Source organism: Spermophilus citellus, assembly GCF_964194105.1.
Source record: "Spermophilus citellus genome assembly, chromosome: 17".
Lineage (NCBI taxonomy): Eukaryota > Metazoa > Chordata > Mammalia > Rodentia > Sciuridae > Spermophilus > Spermophilus citellus.
In genome coordinates, this window is record NC_138199.1 from 10,429,865 (window position 1) to 10,452,408 (window position 22,544).

The 22,544-nt window shown below is 44.8% G+C and overlaps 1 protein-coding gene across 4 annotated transcripts in view; it reads right to left on the reverse strand.

The window, feature by feature from the left end:
- Positions 1-16,842: 16,842 nt before the first annotated feature.
- SHISA6 (shisa family member 6) overlaps positions 16,843-22,544 on the reverse strand; it is a 297,653-nt gene continuing 291,951 nt past the window's right edge. For all 4 annotated transcript variants that reach the window (XM_081271167.1, XM_081271166.1, XM_081271165.1 and 1 more), the window contains 2 exons: positions 19,843-19,995; positions 16,843-18,094 (listed from right to left, as the gene is read on the reverse strand). In XM_081271167.1, coding sequence (XP_081127293.1) covers positions 17,541-18,094; positions 19,843-19,995 — 707 coding nt within the window. In that variant the 3' untranslated portion in view covers positions 16,843-17,540. The remainder of the gene's footprint in view (positions 18,095-19,842; positions 19,996-22,544) is intronic.

Below are 22,544 nucleotides of genomic sequence, written 5' to 3' on the forward strand. Positions count from 1 at the left end.
TAATCAACTGCCACCATAATGTTTTCTTGGTGACACAACTTCTCAGGGGCCTCAGTGCTACCAGTGGGAGCAAAGAATGGTTCAGCTAAGAATCTTCAGAAGCTTTACTGTGAGAAAAACCATCATGGAGGTGAGCAAAATGATATCTCAGAGCCAGTTCAGCAAACCCAACTTTGTCAGCGGTTTAAATAGATTATGTTCTGCCCATATTGTACAATGAGGTGGGATTTATCCCCCATCTTCTTTCCTATTTCCATTTTTATTTTATTTTTTATTTTTGTGATAGTGGAGAGGGAACCCAGGGACTCTCTACCACTGAGCAACATCCCAGCCCTTTTTATTTTGAGTCAGGGTCTTACTAAGTTGCCAAAACTGCCTTCAAAACTTGAGATCATCCTGCTCAGCCTCTAAAGTAGCTGGTGTTACAGGCATGCACCACTGTGCCTGAGTATCCCCAATTTTCAATATTGCAAGGAGATGTTTATTGTCTAGATTTCTTGTCCATGATCTTGTGGGCTCCCGAAATAACCCTGGCCATTCCCCTCAGGTCAATGTATTACTCATTTATTGGTACCAGGACTTTCAGAATTATAGGTGTCATGCCAAATACTCATTGTGAGTAGTTAAGAGCTGCCCTAGATCTGGGAAGGGAAGGAATCCATGTTCTGACTATTTGATTTGGAGATTATGTTTTTAGTCAACCAGCCAAACTGTGGTTCAGAGATATTGTTTACTCAGAGCTTGTAGACCCATAGAATGCTTTCTTGTTAAATGTGTTAATTGACATCACTTTAAAATCAGCATGTTCTTTAATGCTTTAAAAATACAAAATACGGGTCGGGTCATTCTGGGCTGCTATCTGTACTGTTATGATGGAGCTGAAAAGTACAATTCTCTTTAGATGGGACTTTTGCTCTTCAATTTGACAAAGTCTCTATCATCTCCTAATGAATCTAACAAATATAATATTAGGCAAAAATTAAAGAGAGCTTAGGAATGGTGTCTCCCTAAAGGCAGTAGTAGTTGACTTATTTGTAAGGGATACAGCAGGGAGCGATGGGGACTGAACAGACTGTGAAGGACATATCTTTTATAAAGGACAGCTGCCACTCACCCAGACCACCCCCGCATATTGCAGCCCATAATCTACTAATTCTCCAACTACATATAGAACTGTTGCAGGAAAAGAGACTACTAGAGAGTGATAAAAGCTCTGTTCCAGAAAACAAAGTAAAAGGGTGAAGGGGCTGGGGTTGTGGCTCAGTGGTAGAGTGCTTGCCTAGCATGCATGAGGCACTGGGTTCCATCCTCAGCACCACATAAAAACAAAATAATGTGTCCGCCTAAAACTAAAGATACATAAATGAATATATATATATATATATATATATATATATATATATATATATATATTTTAAAAAGGGTGCAGGGCTAAGAGCAGGCTGATGGTAGACATTGCCCTTTAAGGTGAATGCACAGGACAGTCCCTCCCAGTTATTCTGAACTCTTCCTAAATTAAGCCAACCCCTGTGTGAATATTGTGGCACCCATAGAGAAGAGGCTTCTTATTCAGAAGGGCTTAAAACACTTCCTGCTGTTTCTAGGAATGGATAGCATCTTTAACCAAACTGAGTCTCCAACCCCAACCCTTTTAAAAATTAAAAGAATAAATCCATTGAGAAAGCAATACATTCTCGTTATAGAAAATTAGGAAATCCATAAAAGTACAGAAAATTTTGAAATTACCTAGAGTCCATATCACTGTTAATAATTTGTAGAATTTTTTTCCCAGTCATTCTGCCATGCTCCCACCACACTCCTATATGTGTGGCACACATTCATAAGTAATGATCTAGTTGTCACCAGAGTTCTGAGAAATTCCCAGAGAGAGGGACCTCAACTCAGGACAGTGGAGTCCTTGGAGTACAAGATGGAAAAGAATTTTAGCACAAGCCAGATAGAGACACAAACAGATTTATTTAGGAAAACAGATAGACATTCAAGGGAGAATGTAATCTATCTCAGGGAAGAGACATTTGGGGGGATAAAGTAAGAATTACTCATTGAAGGAACAATGTGGGCCATCTCCATAGGGAGACAGCCCCTACTGGTGTGGGGGCTGGGCTAGAGGGGGGGTCAGGTCAGACTGACACAATTCCATGCCAGTTTTTCAGCACTTGGGCATTGCCTTCATGTTATTTTTACAGACAAGGGCATAGGTCAAGGGCACAGGCCAAGGACTCAGGCTGAGGACATGGGCTGCTTTGCTTGGGAATTCTTGTTTGAATTTCAAAAGTTCATATATGTTTCTTATATTACAAGTCTCATGGGTGTTTCTCTTGAGACTCAATTTATCCTTTTCTGTATCTCCAAATTCCTATCTCACTATACTTGTAACTTTATATATCTATATCTATATCTATATATCTCACTATATATATATATATATATACACTTGATATTTTCTGAACATAGGAGTAATATACACCTCTTATATAAATTTAGAAGCCATAGAAAACATAAAAACACTAAAAAGTCATAGTACCACCACCTAATGATAATATAATTGATACACTGGAATATTACTCCAGATTTTGCATGCATGCATGTAGACACATTCTCTCTCTCTCTCTCTCTCTCTCACACACACACACACACACACACACACACACACACACACACACAATTAAGACTTTTAAGCATAATATACATCAGAATAATCCTGATCCTAAACAGAAGATAAGTGGAAGGGGGGATGTGTGGCAAATACGACCTGTTGCTAAGTAGTTAATTAGTCTATATTTGAAAAAAAATCAACGATGCAGATCATTCAATATAATTTTTGAATAACTGGAAAATGATTCAAAAGACTCCCATGACTACTATGTTGTTCTCTGCCAGTGAATCTAAGGACAGGCAAAAATTCAGTAAATCTCACTATGCTCCTCATGGGATTCCCTGCCTACAACTCTGAAGTGTAGCCTTGCAGTTACTCCTGTGCTTCCCATGGCCTCCCAGTGGCTTCCTGTCCTTAGGATCAGGCCAGACTCCTTAACAGTGGGGCACAGAGTAATCTGCCCACAAGAGATGGTGTAAGGATCTAACGAGTGAATGCATGCACAGTGGTTTGGAATAGTGCATAATGCCTATTGGCACTGCAGGAATGTCAGCTATCGTTGTCAAGCTTTTCTACCTCCCACATACATACCCCATACGGTGTGGGACAAGGTTCTGGGCAACCCCAGGCTCATATTATTAAATCAGCTCTGGTCCCTGCAGAATTTTCTCTCTTTAATTTTTAGTTTGGAAATTGAAGAGAAAGACTGCCCTTGGTCTGGTCTGAGGTATGTGCCTGCACGGGTAGCTGGGGAAGGGTTGGAGTCTGTTATGGGGAAGTGTGTGTGGTAGACTGTGAGCCAGGTTGATGCAGAACAATGAGTCAGAGGTGCAATTATCACCCCTACCTCCTGCCACCTACCTTGCTCTCTCTTGGAGATGTTCTGTTCTTCGTTTATAAAAGTCTTGTCCCTCTTTTGTAGTGCATCAAGGGTACAATGGAGTTTCCCATCCCTGTAATTTTACATTCCTCCTTCTTGAGTATAATATCCCTCTTTTTAGTCTGGGTTATTTTGCCTCAGCCCTGTGCCAGGTGTGTTATCTGCATGACCATTGTGGCAGGCAAGTCCACCTAGTGTGTCCTCCCTAGACAACTCTACCCTTTCTTCGTATCCCCTACTCTTCAGGTTTTTCTTAGAAAATAAGAAGTCATTTTGTTACTTCTCTAGGTTAATAATGGATACGTCTAGTCCATTATAATGTGAACTTTAAAATGACTGCAAAACTACAACTTCTTCCAGTCTCTAACTCAGACTTACTTTGGGCTGGCCAGTGGCCATGGGAAAGAGAGACTGCTTCTCTGTTTCCTCTCTCTGGAACTCCTTCTCCTCCTCTTCCTCTCTTTACTCCTTCCCCTCTTCCTCTCCCTCCTCTTCCTCCTCCTACAGTGTTTAGTCTGCCCCTGGGGGCTATGCAAGGTGTGATGTTGTGGCAGATTGAACACAGAAACAGACATCAGAATCTGGTCATCTTCTGGTACTGTTCTTTAATGTCTATTAAAGAACTTTGCTAAAAAAATATGAAACAACTCCACTCCCCATAACTTACTTTTTGGAAAATGTAGTTATTTGTGATCGAAATGTTATTTATGTTAACATAAATAGTATAATCCAATAATCATGGATGTATTGTTGTTGTAAAATCAATTAGTAAATATACTTTTTAAATTTTATTGACAGATTATAATTGCACATATTTATGAGGTACAGCAAAGTGATATTTTGGTATATTTATACATTGCATATCGATGGAAGGATATTTAGGTTCTCCATCATCTCAAACATTAATCTCATCTTTGTGATGGGAATATTTAAATTTTCTCTCCTCTAGCTATATTGAAGTATGCAATACAATGCTATTAACGACAATCACCCTTTGGTATACTAGAACACCTGACTTATTCCTTCTTTCTGGTTGCAATATTATTAAATACATTTTAAAAGTTCTTCATTTTAATTTCAAGTGTAGTAAACATATTTAGATATGTGCTACACAAGCAAAAGCTCACTAGGGTTCTCAATAATTTTGAAGAGTGTGTGCAGAGTTCCTGAGACAAAAGGGTTTGACAACCACGGTTGAAAGGCTTCAGATACAAATATACGAGCTTCAGACTTTATGGCTATAACTCAAATGGGCAGATCTGTTCTTGTCTCTATTTATCTGCAGTGGTGGTCCTTTGCTATGAGCTCTGACATACCCAGTCTTTGGAAATATCTTTCAAATTCCCAGCCAGGGTACTCATTTTCTGGGTATTATGTGCTGGTGACCTGGTATTGAGCGGGGAACCCCCTCTCTGTGTGGTCCCATCTTGCTTGTGTTGCTGTGCTGCCACATGTTGGCATGGAACATTCATCAGGAGCATACTTCCCAGAGGTCTAGGCAGAAAACGATTTAGAAGTCCATTCTGTCCTCAAATCCTCCAAACTAAATGGGTGATTCTGTTGTCTGCTTCTTCCCATCCCCTATGAGCCCATCCATTGGGTGTGATCAGGGTTGGGGCTTTCTCAGAGATCTAAAAATTTCCTCTCTTTGATTGGCTCTGAGACTTTTTTCCCCAGTGAGGGAAGACATGACTGTCTGTCCTTTATAGCAGGACCTGTCCCTCCCACATCATGTATGCTATTTCCTCTGTTAAAAAAAAAAAAACTTATTGTAAAAAAACCCTCAAGTTTTCCAAGCTTGATTCACTGATACTCAAAAGTCAGCTTTCAATGTTAAATATAAGATTTCTCTTTTCCCTAGGTGACTCCTATTCCCAGTGCATGACAATTTTGGCACTGTGATCTTGAAAAAGTCCATTTTGAAAGTCAGGCTCACGAAGACTTCCTCCTCTGGTCTCTGTCTAACTTTTTCCCTAGGAGCGGTGTAGGTAGAGGGTTACTGTTATTGTTATTGGTGGGGGGAAAAGGAGTAGAAGGGAAAGGGGGAGTAAAACCATCAGAGTTTAAAATTGTCATTCTGCTGCAGGGTGTATATATATATATCTATAATTTTATTTTATTTTTTATTAGTTACACATGACAGGGAATATTTTAATGTGATCCCACAGAATCTACCATCTGAAGTCATGCCCACCATCTTCTCTGGAGACCTGGGATTGGAACTAAAGAGTAGATGCTTTTTCAAAGGATACTTTCTCAACATTTCAGGCATGTCCCACTATGAAGAAGCTTATTTCATTTTCTGAAAATTGGCTGCAACTCTAGAATGGGTATTTCCCACCATTTCTTAGTATCTGATTCAAGTTTCTTTGACCACACTGATGATGGAATAGGATCTTTTCCCCAGATGTAGCATATTATGTTTTTAAAAGAGACCCACAGCAATATCGCCCATCAACTTTCTTCTCTTACAATGAACCTTGCTATACACTTCCTTCAAACAAGCCATCTGTTTCCTCTCTCGGATCTGGGAAGAACTGCACAAATACTTAACCCAAAGAGTATATTCTGTGACTTCTGAGACTACATCATATAAGAAGATACGGCTTTTGGCTGGGTTGTTCTCCTAATCTCTCTCCTACCTGTTCCTCTCTTCCTCTCTCTCTGGACACATGCTCTTAGAACTCAGCTGCTATTGTTAGGAGGGACCTCTGGTGAACATTCCAGATGATGGCTCCTTTTCCTCCTCTTCCTATCGGGGCCAGCTGATAACTAGCAATAGCAGTCAGGCATGTGCGTGAGAAACTCTTAAGATGATTTCTGCTTCACTCACTGTCTGACTACAACCGTGTACTAGATCCCAAGTAAGGACTGTTTGGCCAAACCCAGTTGGCTTCCGGTATCATGACAGCCAATAACAATAAATAGTTGCTATTGTTTTATGCTATTACATCTTGGGGCATTTTGTTATGAAACAACAGATAAACGATACACAAAAGAAGTGGAGATTTTTGGATTTTCTCCCAGCAGTGCTGGAATTGAGGCACAGAGAGATTATGCCAATTAGCCACAAAAGCTGGAAGATTATGCAGACCTAAATGCTGAAGGTTTATCCATATGTGAAAGGAACCATGCAAATGAGAAATGGGAATTTTCAGAGAGGGAAATGAAAGGGCGTGATGGAAATTTGAAGACTTTCTACTTCTTAGCTTCTGTAAGGCTGGTCATACATTCAGGCCTTGTATCTTATGAGCTGCTTTTATAGTCTACAATAAGAATAAACAGTGAATCTATTCTCATTATTTGCCTTAACTAATTTCAGTGTCTTTTAATTTCTTTCTACCAAATAACTCCTGCATAAGATACTCACTAACCAATTTGAAATGGAAGTGGACATTAGCTTCATATGCAATATATCAGAGGCAGAAAAGTTTTACCTGCCTTAGGGAAGAATGCCTTAATAGTTTTGCTCTGGTAATAGAGAAGGGGACCTTTATACCTATATACTCCTGGCCTTTGGCTCCAAACACAACATGGCAACCCTGGTGGTCACTGATGCTGCTCACTGTCTATTTACTGTTCTCTGCCTTCCTGGAACATGGTGGAATCACATTTCCCCAAAGCTAATCCCTAAGTAGTGTGGGATTGTGTAACCAGATCCAGACAGGAAGGTATGGCAGAATTGCTCTGTGCCACTCTGAGCTGCCACTGAATTGTCTTTTCCAGACTCTCCATTGTTCTCTTGCCTTCGCCATGTTTCCAGTTGACAATGCTCAGAGTGGCTGCTCCATCTATTTCTGGGTTCTTGAGTAGGAATGAGAAAGTGCAACAGAAACCCAGCTGATTCACAGCACAGTGGGACTGAAGAGTAATCCTTGGAGGTTTAAAGGAGATGTAGGAGTTGTTTATCATCATAGCATAATCCTGCCTATTCTGCTTGATTTCATGATCCCTCACCATACACACTATACACACACACACTCTCTCTCTCTCTCTCTCTCTCTCTCTCTCTCTCTCTCTCTATATATATATATATATATATATATATATATATCACTTTAAATTACGTATCTCACATATATATCACTTCAATTTTTTCTGTATTTATTTTACTGGTGCATTATAATTGTACATAATGGTAGAATTCATTGTTACATATTCCCTTTGAATTTTGACACACTCTGGTATGTGTAGGTTTTAAAGGTTCCCATTCAACCTTATAATGCCATTTAAGGCATGTGCCACAGCATCCAGCTTATGTTCTATTTCCAAGGGCATAACAGTTAAATCATCAACTGTTGAGAACTTTCTATGGAAATGCAATCTTTGGGATTTGCCATTTAAGAGTCATATAATACCTATGAAAATTTCCTATATATAGTTTTACACTCTGCCTCAGTTTTCTCCTCATTTCCTATACTCAATTTTCTGTAAACTTATTTTATTCTAATCACTTCCCTAAAGCCAGGTCAGGCTACGCAGACCAAGGCTATTCTGATAATCTAGTCTTTATTCTGAGCATATGGCTAAAAACTCTCAAAATTGAAAAAAAAAGGTCAAAATGATGGGCATCTCAAACTCAAATGTGTTTAGAGTTACGTAGGGATGCTGATACAATGCAAATTCTAAGGTTCCATTGCAAGAGATTCTGATTCAGAAAGTCTAGGGAGGGCACTGGCCAGCTGCACTGTAGTGAGCTCCCAGGGGATACTCATGTTGCTACTCTGTGGACCACACTTGAAGTAGCATGACTTCAGATGATGGTTTTTAGTTTTCTCCAAGTCTAAAATGAAGACCAGTGTGTGAACCAATATCTTCTATGGAGTAGAGGAGATCTTCTCTATAATTGCTTTGATGAGCTAGCATGAATAACACTTATAACTGGTTCAAGAGAGAATTACTAAAGTGTGCTCCATTGGGAATGGGGGAGGGTGGAAATCTTGTTAATCTGCACTTGTTTTATATCTTTACAACTTGGAGTTCAGATGAAGGCTGGAGGTGAATTTTTTTTTTTTTTCTCCTGTTTGTAGGCAGAGGTCTGGCCCTGAATCACACATTTGTACTCTATTTCCTCCTCCCTCCCTTCCTTCCTTCCTTCTTCCCTCCCTCCCTCTTCCTCCTCCTTCTTTTTGGACTGGGATTGAACTCAGGTGCACTTAACTGTTGAGTGGCATCCCCAGACATTTTTATTTTTTTAAATTTTGAGATAGGGTCTTGCTAAGTTGCTTAGGGCCTTGTTAAGTTGCTAAGGCTTGCCTTGAACTTGCAATCCTCCTGCCTCAGCCTCTCAAGTCACTGGGATAATAGTCATGTGCCACAGCATCCGGCTTGTGTTCTATTTCCAAGGGCATAACCATTAAATCATCAACTGTTGAGAACTTTCTATGGAAATGCAATCTTTAGGATTTCTTTGACAGCCAGCTGTTGAACTTGGGAACTCACAAAAAGTTATGTGAAACAGAGGTCTCATTCTTCTTTCTCAATATTTTCGCTTCCTCTAGAGCTATCTTTTTGATTCAATGGCAGATAGGTTGACAACTGAGTAGATAGTGTCCTGTAAGTGGTGGCCCCAGCCAAGTATTTTATTCCTCCTCATCCATCCCTCTCAATCCTTTGTTTATGATCAAAATCAGCTAAGCTCCTCAATTCCCTGAAACATTTTAACAAAGTCATGCAACAGTTTAGATTGCCGGGTCCAGTCTACTCATTTTGGGTTAAATGAGAAAGTTGAGATTTGAAGGGGAGAAATAAGTTTTTCCAGGTCACACAGCAGAACCCGAGCAGAACCCGGGCAGAGCCAGTGCAGTGAAAATGATCTCCTAACCCCTTCCCAGACCAGTGTTTTTCAACTGCATACACTTCTCATGGGATCAGAAAATTGAGATGAGCAGGAGGAAGGAAGACAGCTATGTGGGCACCCAACGTTCTTTTAGCTACCCAGAAGCCCAGACACGATTTGAATGTTGTTCTGCCATCACTAAATTGTAAACTATCAGACCTGGGAAGAATGTATCCCATTCTCTAACTCTTACAGTAATGACACTGGGCATCACATACATAGTATAAAATTTACCAATTCCCTTATTTTAGGAAATTTAAGACATTGCTTTTCCAAATTCTGCTTCCAAACCCCTTCTGCTTTTCCCATTCCTGATACTTGCAGCCCAAATGTGACTGTCCTTGGTCTTGGATCCTTAAAGGAAAAATATTTCTTGCTTCTTCCTGGAGATTTTGAGCCTCGTTCTCATATTCAGAGAGGAGAAAGAAGATCATTAGTGTCCAAAGTGACACTGCTGGTAAAAACCTGTCCAAGATCCCTGGATCTTAGTGCATCCAAAGCAGGTTTTCTTTGGTCTTTGCTTGTTAATGATGGTGTATTCAAACCTCCTTTATTTAGATCTCACTGATTTGGTATCAACAGTAATTGTGACAGGGACTAAACTGAGATTTACCTCTTAGGATTAAAGAGAGAAAGTTGAATAAATTGTTAGAGTTAATGCTATTTAAAAAGAGATAGGTAGCCTATTTAAGAAAAAAGTCTGCAGCAGTGGATGGAACTCAGTGGTAGAACACATGCCTAGGATGCTCAAGACCCAGTTCACACACCACAAACACACACACACACACACACACACACACACACATACACACACAAAGATGTTTTAAAGTATTGTAGAAGCACCATCTATAGCAGGTTCAGAACCCTGACCTATACCTCTTGGCCACTTTATTTATATGTTATGCTTAGCTGTACCATGATCTGAGAATTTTAAAATCTGTATGTTTGTTTGTTTTGCAGTGCGGGGGGATGGAACCCAGGGCCTCTCCCATGCGAGGTAAGTGCTCTACCACTGAGCTAGCTATACCTCTACCCATCTCTTGAGAGATTATATTGGGGAATATGTTTTAGTTTAAGCAATATAACTAAATTGTACTTCTCTGAAAGAAGAAAGAATCTTCCACTTCAGAGTTTTGTTTTCTTTTGGGTTTCCATTTAATAATGGAGATGGCTTTAGTGAAGTTTTCTATACTCACAGTGTGTGCATGTGTGTACTTACTCTGAGTTGTCCTGGGTTGGAGACACTCTGACTTAGAAGCAATGATACTGAAATAGTGATTGTTGTAAAGCCTAAATATAGTTCAGAATAGGTGTAGTTATGTGTTATAGTGTTCAAGAATAGTAAACAGGTTCAAAACTTCATCCTGGGTAATAAATGCCACTGAGAGGAGAAAATAAGAGGATTTTTCATGTAAGCCCAATGCATCCAACGAGAAGGATTTTATTTTAAAGGGGATGGAGAGTTGGGAAGAGAGCGTGACTGACTGAATTCTGGGGGCAATGAAGATGCTGAAGTTAGGGGTTAGTCAACCATCCTGTTAGGTAACACTGTTTTTGCTCATCCTGTACCTAAGCTCTGATGAATAATGGACTACCTTAACAGCAAAGGGGTGAGAAAGTTCAAAGAAAATAATATGCAAGATGCAGCTAGAGAAAGAGAGCCCTGAACACACACAACTCCAGATCTAAAATCAGTTATCATGGTGCAACGTGATCCTCTGGATTAAGTGGCCTGGACATGAAACTACTTTAATGCTAACCATAGCACCTAACTTTTAAATCCAGCTAAGACCTAAGGTCCAAGCACAGTGGATTTATGAATATGGACACAACATTAGAACTTGTGACTCTGTTTTGAATTGGTATACTTTGTCCATGGTACCCGTCCTGGGTCCACCTTCCTACATTCCTTTTGTTCCCAGTTTTCAAAAGTACTATTAAATTTTAATGTGTAAACTGCAACATTTACCCACATACACACTTTGGTGATTGTAGTAAATGTATATGGTTGTGCACCCAATACCACAACCCGGTTTTAAAGCCCTGCTCACCCCAAATGTTCCCGAGATCCTGTTTGCAGCCGACACCTGCTTCTACCGTCCCCTCCGATGATCCTCTACATCTTTTTCACACTTTTCAATTAGCTTTGGTTTGAACCCTGTAAACGTAAGTAGGTGGCTACTTTCAGAGACATGAGTTATGTTGAAACAGCTTTATTTTTTTTTAATCCATAAATATCTGTTACTGACAAAAGTGGAAAAATCCTTAAGACTAAATCTTACTAAAGTGATACCTGTTTACAGTACATATAGAATGTGCTTTGACAGGTAAGTAGGACGATGAGATTTGTACAGAAGCAGTAATGAGGGTACTGCTCTCCATGAAGCTTACATATGGGTAATGAAGAAACTGTGCAAAGGTACGGATAGAAAGGTACTGTTCATCAATACTACCATATAATAAACATGGAATCCATAAATTGGGCTAATGCATAAAAATGTTCATTAATTCCCCCCCCCTTAGGAAATTGTGTCCCCAAACTAAAAATATTACAGTAAGAATTGCTTTTTTATTAGAGAATTTCAAGAACTCTTTACTACAAAATGTCCAGTGGAGTTATAGAACTAGAGGAATATTTGCCACTATGAAGCAAATGAACGGGTCCTCCCGGGGAGTGGCTCTTTCAAGGGTCACTGCAGGGTGGGCAGCACAGTTGAGCAGGGTCTTCCTCTCCCTCCACAGGGAGGGTATTAAGGAAACAGACAGCATCATTTTTCTGAACAATGGAAGGTTTATGTGTTTGCCGATTTACAAGATGGTTTGGATGAGACCAACTTGGAATCTCCATTCCTGCTTCACAAGCCTTCATGGGGAGGACAATAGTGTCCCAGAAGGGGCCAGAAAGATACTAGAGTGGGGTGAGTGCCCACCTCCTAGCAGCCCAGGTGGCGGCGCCTCCTCCTCTCTGGTTGGAATGGAGCCTCCGCGTCCAGACTTGGTCTTCAGGATGCATGTTCCAGAGTGGGATCTAAGAACATTCTTTGCCACACAGAGTCTTTGCCAACTCTGGGGCTCAGAATGTATTTCCCAGCTGTCCTCAGATACAAACTTCATGCCCCCAATTCCCAGGCCGGCTCTGAACTTTCCTCCTCCAGTCCATTCCCTATCTGAAATTGGAATCGCCTCCCTCCAGCTATAAAGGGCCATTTCAAAAAACGAAAACTCCAGACTCAGAATTTCCCAGTGACATAGACATCTGGGTGGTTTAGGTGTGTGTCTACAGGAGAGGCTTCCGTGACGCATGGTTGGTGACCTTTTGAATGGTCACACCCTTCATCTTCTGGTCTGAGAGTAACTGTGGGTGGCTGAGCCCGTTGAGCCCACCCCAGGCTTTGGTGAGGAGTCTGGTGGCTGTCTAGGGCTTCTGAGGATGTCACCAGGGGCAGGCAGAGTGGGATGTGTGCAGCTCAGTTGAGGTGGAAAGGATATGGAGAAAGGATGGTAGATGAGAGGCTGATGGACATGAGAGCCCTAGAATGTAAGAGCTAGGTGAGACTTTGAGGCTCATCTAGACAAAGCCCCTTGTTTTACAGATGGGGGAAACTGAGGCACTGAGCAGGAACATGATTCCCCCTTGGTCACATGGCAAGATGGAGAAAAAGCCAGGGCTGGAAGCCACATCTCCGGAGCCACAGCCCTGTGCTTTCTTTTTCTCCCCCAAGTCTGCTGTCTTCCAAAACCAAATACAGAGCCCAGGAAGACTTCTTTCACATTGAATCTGCCATTAAAATGCTGCATTTTATAAAAAATAACATTTGAACCCTGAAAAATACTTCGTTAAAACACAACATCCTCCCTTGAAAATATTCCAGAGCAAAGTTTCCCAGATTTGGAGAGAATGACAGGAATGTGAATGGGAGGTAATATGTCCACACTTCTTAGAATAGGTGCCTTCCGGGGTCCAAGGGATTGGAAGCCCTTTCAAACTTTTACCTTGGGTCAAGACCACAGATGCCTGTGGAAGGAATCAGGGTGGAAGGCTGGTGGCAGACAGAGTATCTCTGAAGAAAATGGATTGAGTTGGGTGGCAGGGACTTGGGATGGATACTCCTCTATGTGTTGAGAGCTGTGAGTCTTTCAAATCCTTTGGAACAAATGGGGGGGGGGGGGCGGAGGTTGTGATGCACACTATCAGGAAGGAGAAATGAGTAAGAGCAGTTGCTGAGAGCCCCCAAGGGTATGAATCTTTGGCCAGAGCAGGAGCCTCTGGGCTAGTAGAAGCCTGGGGCAGGGGCTTCACGGGTCTTGCAGCTATAGAAACCAAGGCTGATATTTTAGCCATGATACCTCTAACCTAGCAACCCTCCCCCTTCCCTCCCAAAGATCAGCCAGGGGAGAGCCCTTGGCTCTACACCCTGGGCTATCACCTTACAGGTGTAGGAATTGAAGTATAAACCAATAAGACCAAAAGAGGACTCGAGCAATGTCTGATTCTTCCACAGTTTTTACCCAAAGCTCTAGTTCTTGAAACTAGAGACACTAGCAGGACCAGAGAAAAGAAATTAGGGATGGAGGAAGATAAATGGAGGAAGAGGGAAATGAGAAGAAGGAGAAAACTGGCATACGAGAGAGACTGAGGTTGAGAAGAGAGTGAGCTTAGAAAAAGAAGGGGATACGTTTCAGCTGGGGAGAGGGTTGGAACTTTCTAAGAGGCAGACCCATTGCCCAAGACACTGGGGAATCCTGAGGGAAGAAGCCCAGTTCGGAGGTTAAGGGATCCTAGGCAGGAGGAAGCAAGACAGGAAAGGTGGAAGGGCATGAGGGATCTTGAGATCTTCAGGAGGAACACACAGAGCAGGAGAGACCTGTGCCGACTCCTGTCCATTTCTATCAGAGCAATGGAGACATGCAAGAAAGAACAAAAAAGGAGCAGAGGGAAATCTTGGGCTTTAGGCTTTCTTTACTTGGGAGGGGCAGGAGCACTTTATTATGAAGGAGGTGTTGCTCCTCTGGGGGTAGCAAAGGCCACTGACCTGGTGGGGCTGGAAGTTGTGAATCTAGGTTCCAGCCCCAGAACCCTCTCTTTGTGAGAACTTACCTCGCACCGTGGCTTTGCTTATTCCAACCATATGATGGGACAACTGAATTAACGAGACACAGCAGTCCCCCCTTATTGGCAGGGGATATCCTCCAAGACCCCAAGTAGATGCCTGAAAATGCAGATGGTACCAAGCTCTGTATATATATATATATATATGTTTTTTTTTTTCTTATACATGCACATGTGTGATAAAGTTTAGAAATCAGACATGGAAAGAGATTAGCAACAACAGGTAGTAATAAGATAGGATAATTATAGCAATATATTGTGATAAAAGTTATATGAATTCAGTTTTTCTCTATTAATAAAGAGTCAAGACAAATATTAATATTTTAGGACCATGTTTGATGGAAACAGGGTGATGCAAAACTGTGAATGAGTGGGGGACTGCTGTCCCTCTATGTCCCAGTTAAGACATAGTTTTCTGGATTTTGCTAGAGGGGGACTGAATTGGAGCATGTTTGTAGACCTGTCTCTATGTAAACCCGTCTCTGTCCCTTTTTCTCTTGCTTTCTGTTCTTCACTCCCTCTTTTCCTCCTTCCCTCCTTCCCGACTCAAGGGTGAGACAGGAAAAAAAAAATCCTTTAAAAGAAGTAAGGGTTCTAAGCAGAATTTTCTGCTCCAACAGACACCAAAGATTTTCAACCAGACAGTGGTAAGGCTGGAATGAGAAATTTTCTGGGATCAACCTGTCCAACAACCCTTGAGACAGACACCTTGTCAGAGACAGGGCTGAGGGAAAAGCATCCCCCCTGGGGGATGGAGAACTTGGTGGCTAGAAGATGCCTAGATGGGATGTGCCCAGCTCTCGTGTTTAGTGTGTACATGTGTGGACACCCGGGGAGGACATTCTCACCTACCCATGTCCTGTCCTCATCCCCTCGGCCAACAAGTGGCTCTCAAGGCTTAGGGGCCAGCTGTGAGACACATCTTTGATTTGGGGAGTGATCAACTGCTATCTTTAGACTTGATTACTTGTTGTCTGAGCCTTCTTAGAAGCCTCCAGCCTTCTAGAACAAACACTCATAAACCCATGGGGACCAGCCCTTAAGAAGGTTTATGTGTTTGTGGGGAAGAAAGCAAAGCGGACCCTGGCTCCCTGGCACCACAGTCCCAGGGACACTCTCCCAGTGGGGAAGCTGAGGGCTGCATCTTTGTAACCCCAAACCTCCATCCCCTCAGGATTCATGCCAGGAATTCCTGTTCACTCTGGGAAGTGAGCCTTGGGAAGGGGAGGAGAAAAGAGCTTTGCAATTTCTTGAAATCTGTAAGAGGAAGCAGTCCATTGATCTCTCTGCTGTTGGTGGACCTGATTAAATATCCCCAGGGTAGATACTGAGGAATCCTCCCACCCTTCTTTTTTTTATAAAGGGCCATCCATGCAGAACTGAGGGAATGTCAAATTCCAGTTAAGGGCACGGTTGCTGGAGTCTGTTTTTCTCTTGTCATGCCTTTACCAAACAGTCTGGAACCGATTTCCCCCAGCCCCAGCTGGGGAAGGTGCCCTGGCTCTGAGAGTGGAGGAGCCCCCATCTCCCTTCCCCTGGTCTTGGGGGGAGGGTGCGGACACTGCTCTGTTCATGGTTAGTTCCCCAGGAGCGGTCAACCATTGTCCACTCTCTAGGTCGAAGACAGAAAAGGGGCTGGGGTGGGCTGGCAGTGGAGCCCCTCACAGAGAGGGTGGGCGCAGGTCTGCCTGATGCCCACTGCAGGGAAAAATTAATGAGGTGTGTCGGGGGGATGGGCTAGTTAGCCCCCAGATCAGCAGCCCAGAAGACCATTGTTTAAATGCATTTGACAATGTGTCTGTGCCCCTTTGGGCCACTGGTCTGAGGAAAGAGCAGCCCGGACAGAGTAATGGAGCTGCAGGTAGATGCAGTGGGGGAAGGGAAGCCAGGGTGGGAGAGGGAGTTCTGAACCCAGAAGGAGCCCAGCAAATAGGCTGAAATGGGGGAAAGAGGAGCGTGAATGGTGTAGGACAACTACCTCAGGGATGTCCTTCTTGTTGGGGGTGCTGAGCACCCCGTCTCTAGAAGCATTTGCCTCTGTCCTGCCTGAGGCTCGTGGTAGAGGACAAGCAAAGACCTGGAAAGATGGGAATGGTGAGCCCCTGAGATCCTGGGCATCACAGTGGCCCTCCCCACCCTGCCTCTCTCTGACCACCGAAGGTGCCTCCGGGGAGCAAAACAGGGGTGGAGAAGGCAGGCCTGAGTGGCGGTCATAGTTCAGACTTAGAGGCCTGGAAGAAATGTGGGGATGATCAGGAAGGGCACTCCTGAAGTCCCTGCAGCCCACTGCTACTCCCCTTGGGCTAAGGGGACAAGAGCTAAAGCCCCAGAGAACTTGAGGGTGAATCAAGTAGGCCTAGGGAAAGCCAGTCCCCTATAGGAGGGGGGCCAGGGCCTCCAGTGGGAACAGGACAGGGGTCCCAACAGCAAAGACGCAGCTGAAGGACAGAATACTCCCTGTCGCCGGGTTGAAGAGAGGGAAGGAGGGCCAGGGTGGGGTCAGCAAAGGAAGGGCCACTTGGTGGGGACCAGAGAGTTCCAGCAGGCAGAAGAGAATCGTTATTGTGCTTATGAACTCAGCAGCTCTCCGACTGCGAGAGCGAGCAGGCAGTTTGTAGGCACTAGAAGATTTCCGTGATGCATTCTAGGTCAATGAATGAGACCGAGCAGCCTCTTCGGTCAGCCCACTGACTGTACCCGCTGGCCGGTTCCAACCCAGGCGGCTTCAGATCAGGAGAGGGTCTTTTTGGCTGACAGAACCTGCCGCTGAGTCCTCAGAAGGGGGAGGAGGGGATGTGGGACAGAGGGGAGCCCGTGAAGGTGTGGGAGTGAGACTGGGGCCTCGCCTCTCTCCTCACTCCCCGGGGGACTCTACTGGAAGAGTAAGAGCAGTCGCTCCAGATACTGGGTCTGAGTGTTGGACCAGGCCAAGGGGCTGTGTCCCCTGGGGGGTATGGCTTTCTCAACCAAGGTGCACACCCCCACCTCCCACATAGGGGACCAGGGAAGGGAGAAGTACAAGGCTCCTGACCCCTGTCCTGCCCTGCCCTGCCCGGTCCCAGCCCATCAGATGGCCCCAGCCGGGCCCCTCCAGTCACACGGTCACTTCAGTCTTGCTGGCGGTATAGCAGGTGTGGTGGCCAGGGATGTAGTGCAGCTGCTCCACCGTGTTGTGTCTGCGTGAGGCAAAGGCGTGGCGCTTGGCTGCCGTGGAGTGACTCTTGCCCAGGGTGGCGTAGGAGTTATTGGAGGCACTGGGATGGGAGTGCATCTTGGTCATGCGGTAACGGTCCAGCACGGGCGTGGACACAAAGACGTCCGTGTGCGAGATGGCCCGTGACAGCGACTGCTCGGGGAAGGCCGTCCGCTCTGGGGACAGCAGCGGGTCCTGGGAGTGCAGGCGCTCGGTGGAGAGCAGCTGCTCATCAGACAGGATGCGGTCGTAGGGCATACTGAACTCATCGGGCAGGCGCCGCTCTGGGGACAGGACCCTGTCCTGGGACATGGCCCGGATGGGCCTGCGGGGTCGTTCTCGTGGCAACGGCTTCTGCTGTGACATCTGGATGACATTGAGGGGGAGAGTGCCCCGGGCAGCCAGATCAGGCAGGTGCCTCCGTCTCATGTAATACTCATCAGCCTCCTTGTCAGCTGCAGGGGAGACAGAGAGAAGAGAGAGAAGATAACACAAGACCCCGTAGCCATGCCTTGGATAGAGCCCTTCAGGCAACTTGCTCAACACAGACCTGTAACTCTTCAAGGACAACATAGTCAAAGTCCTTTAGTTGATGGAATGGGACACAGAGGCCCAGAAAAGTGAAGGCCATGCTACTCTACTGAATGTGCAAACTAACCCTTGGGGGCTTGTGCAGTGCAGGTTCTGATTCAGGGGTTTGGTAGGGGTCCAACAGTCTGCCTCTCTAACATGCTCCCAGGTGCTGCTCCTGGTCCAAGGACCACCTCAAGTAGCAAGAGATTAAGGGGCTTCCTCAAGATTACCAGAGAGTTCATGCAGAGCTGATGCAAGCCCAACTCTCTGAGCCCTCCTGCCCTGACACTGTACCTATCTCACCACAGTCCTGAAATAGAATAGTTCCCTGTCTTGCTGAAACATCTATGCAGCACTCGGCAGCTTTCAGATACGAGGTCTAGAGACTCTTTGGGAGCTGGGTCACAGAACCAGCCTCCTGGTAGGATAAGTAAGATGCTCCAGCTACAAGGCACTTGCGAAAATCCTTAACTTAGCAATATAGTAACACCTTCTCTGGAATAGCAGCCAATGCGCAGGAAGCCAACACACGGGCATCCAGCCCCCACACAACCATACAATCAGCCTACACAAACTCTTGCCTGTACCCACAACTATAGCAGGCTGGAAGGATCCTATGTGTGCATTTCATTCAGATGCTCCATGCTTTTCTTACAGACCTTCCCTCTAGACCTTTGAATTTATGTAGGACACACACAAACCTGCATTGCCCCAAATTTCAGCCATGAGACCTCCTATAGACAGCATTTGAATTTTCTGCCAAATGCAGGAATGGGGCCTGCTTCTCATTTGGCCCAGAGGAGTCGCTGATGGATATATCCTGCCTAATGAGTGACATTCCCTCATTCCAGGACATCCATCAGATTCCTCAACTCATCAGAGATGCCCTCCGCTTGCCAGAGAAACTCAATGTTCCACCACAGAGGTGTCTGATGTAAACTTGAGCCATCCTACCCAGAAGCCCTGAGTCTTGAATTGCAGTTGGATGATCATCAAAAGAGATTCATGGGGAGAGCAGGGGGCAAGAGTGGTCCAAAGGTCAGAAGATCTGGAAAGGAGAGCTGTCATTCAATGAACTTTCTTGACTTCTTAGTATCTTAAACCCATCAATACCACAGCCTACCTAGACTCAAATGGCAGAACTGCAGTCCCTGGATAAACCAGCTTTAACTGATGAAATGGGATTTGCACCTGAGAGGTAGAAGTCTTTGGTCCTTAAGATGGCATTGCTTTGGTTAGAGAGGGAGCTGGTTTATGAGGCTTTTGAAAGGTCTCAGAGAAAGCTCTGGACACTACTACTGTCTATTTCAAGATAGGATATAGAGCAAGAAGTGCCCATGGTTTGAAAAACACAGGTGGTGTGTAGGCTAGGGAAGGCTCCTTGCAGTTGAACTGGTGCATGAGTTGAAGTGCTGCCACATATGGGAATGTAGATCTGAGTCCTGTGGCCTCTGTTCTCTCTATGGAAAGAGTGAACTCAGACCATGTACACCTTCCTGTGTACCACTCCCTCTTTGTCCTTGGGATTCTGCACCTGTCCTCTTGGTAACTAGACCAGAGAGTGAGACAGAGGAGGATGCTTTGGAGATCCTCAGAGACAGACCTCAGCCCCAAGGGGAACTTGGCTTACTTAGCCTCTTCAGAGATGAGTACTTGCTCGGGTTGGTCTTCACTGCAGACTCATAGGAGGGGGGAAGGTGAGCCAAGTTCTGGAAAGAGCGGGAGAAGGAGAGGTCATAGGGCTCGGTGGCTGATGTCAGGATATTGTTCATCCTTGGCTTCTCTGCAAGAAAAGGGAGGGAAGTGCATTGCATTAGTGAAGACAAAAGCTGAGGTAGGCAAGAGCTATATTCCAGGTTTCCTCTCTCCACTTTCTGCCTCATCACTCACTAGAGTCCCCATTCTGCTTTCCTGAATCACTATGCTAGGACACAGCAGGTGCTGTTGACTCAGTTTCCCTCGGGTTCAGTTCCAGTTGTCAATAAGCCTAGGAGGAGGTTTTAACTGTCACTGGTTCCTATGGCATTGACCATTCCTTGAATGGCAGACTGAACTCAGACTCAGAGGTAGAATTTTTCTCCTGGGACATCACTGGGTTGTCTGATGAAAATGTAAGCCAGATGTAACTGAGGAGCATCATAAAATCATCCACTTCTGTGCTAAAGTATCCTCTACTAATAGCTGCAGGAAAACCCCACTCTCTGACTCAGACAAATTGGTCTTGGGAGGAGCTGCATGTAGACGTCTTCTACATACCCGTGGAGGAAGTGCATCTAGGACTCAACTCTGCTACAGTTCCAACCCACGCTCTGTGCATGATGTCATTCCGCTCCTCAGACAGCTACTTCTCCTTTGGCCCTCTCCAAGCTGCATACCCGACAAGCCATTGTGAGCCTCCCCTCCAAGGTATCTTACTTTAATCCCTTTCCCAGAAGCCCCTTTAGTCCTCTCTAAGGTGCTAGAGGAAAGAATGTGGGCAGACATGCTCATCACACCCTTCCTCTTCCCCTGAGATTTTTCCTCTTCCCTTGAGATTCCAAGGTCAAAAGAGAGAGGATGGAATATTGATCAGTGACAGACCTGGGGAGAAAATGGAGGAAGGAATGGAAAAAATGGTAAAAGGGAAATGAAGTGAATGACCAATGGGGGCACCATGCAGGGTGAGCTAGGAGCCAGATTAGGAGTAAAACAGGAAGGGAGAGAGCAGGGGCATGGCTGGGTAAGGGAGAGGTGGCGAGCATTGGAGTCAGAGAGGAGTGGTGGGAAGGCAAACAAGCATGCCCTATAGCTTGACAGGAGGAAGAGGAGCCAGGAGGTAGTTGCTGGTGAAAATAGTGGCACTATTCTCAGAAACCAGGCAGTTGAGAGGCTACAGTTTTGCTGCATCATCCCTCCATCCTCCATGGTTGGTATACCTCTAAGAAGGGGTCTTGGGACAGATGTGCAGATGGACTGTAGTTTCCCACACCTCTTGGCAAAGAGTGTGCTGGAATCATGGAACACGAGAATTCTGTGCACAATGGGGGAGTGAGAAGCCCTCCTTGGATTTATCCAAGGGCAACTCCAAGAATAGGGAACTCCTGGCTTCTCTATCCTTTCCTGCCTGTATTGTCACCCCCAGAACTGGGGATTGAGCCAGAGGATTTCAGCCAATCAGCTGTTGTTCATACCAGCTCAGTACATATGTGAGGGGGTGGGGGATGCTGTGCATCCCTGAGAGATCAGAATATACTGTACAGAGAGCACCTCCCTGGCATGGACCAGGACAGATGCCAGGAAGTGGGGTGGGTAGGAAGCTGACAGCTCTGATCCCTAGACTTGGTTCATAGCCACTAGTCCCTCAGCCTTTGTTTCTTCACTTCTGGATGTACTTGAGAAGAACAGACTTTTTTCTGCTGATTGGCATCATTCTTCTAAGGAGGACATCACTCAGCTCACCCCCTTCCAAATGCAATATTTCTGGATACTGTTGCTCCACCACTGTTTTCTAAAGCATGACACTGAGTCAGTGCCAACTCTAACTTGCCTTTTGTCCCCATCAGGATTGCCCCTGGCCCCTTGATCATGCTTTCCTCACTCTTCCTCTATCAGATTCTCCCCCTTAACTCCAAGCTCTTGGTTGTAATCATGTCACATCTTTTCAGCTCACAATGATGTCTTCTCTTCTGGCTTGCTTAACCCTTCTCGCAGGAAGCCAACACACGGGCATCCAGCCCCCACACAACCATACAATCAGCCTACACAAACTGTTACTGTCTAACTGGTCTCTAATAATTTGACCTGAGTTGGTCTTGGGGCTCTTCATCGATTGCCATCTTCTTGACAGCATATGCCTTGCTCTCGGATTTTCCTGATTATTTCATATTATGTGGCACCAAACAAGGATCCAATTGGACCTCTGTGGTTAATCAGGCCTCCTCCTTTCTTAATAATTGCTCTGCCAATTTCTGGGGAAAAGGTGATATCTAAGACAGGAATGCTCCCCCTACACCTTAAGCTGCTCAAGGGCAGGTACTGGAGCTCATCAACCCCCATCTCCTTGCCTCAGTTGGAGGAAAGATGGCAGGAAGAGAGAGAAGGAGGATGGCTCTTCCTTTTGTACTTGGTCCTCTGTGCTTGTGCTGGCTCCTTCTGGGGAAAAATCAGCTCAGCCTTTGCTCTTTCCAGAATGTTACTGAGCCAGTGGACGCTCTCGTCACCGTGGACATCCTGGGGCTCCCTATCTCTACTCTCTGATTTTCTCTTTTGGGATTCTTGCACAGATTGTTCTCACTCCCAAGGCTTCTGTTGCTGTCTCCAAAGTTTATCTTGGATCTTCTGCACTAACCTTCC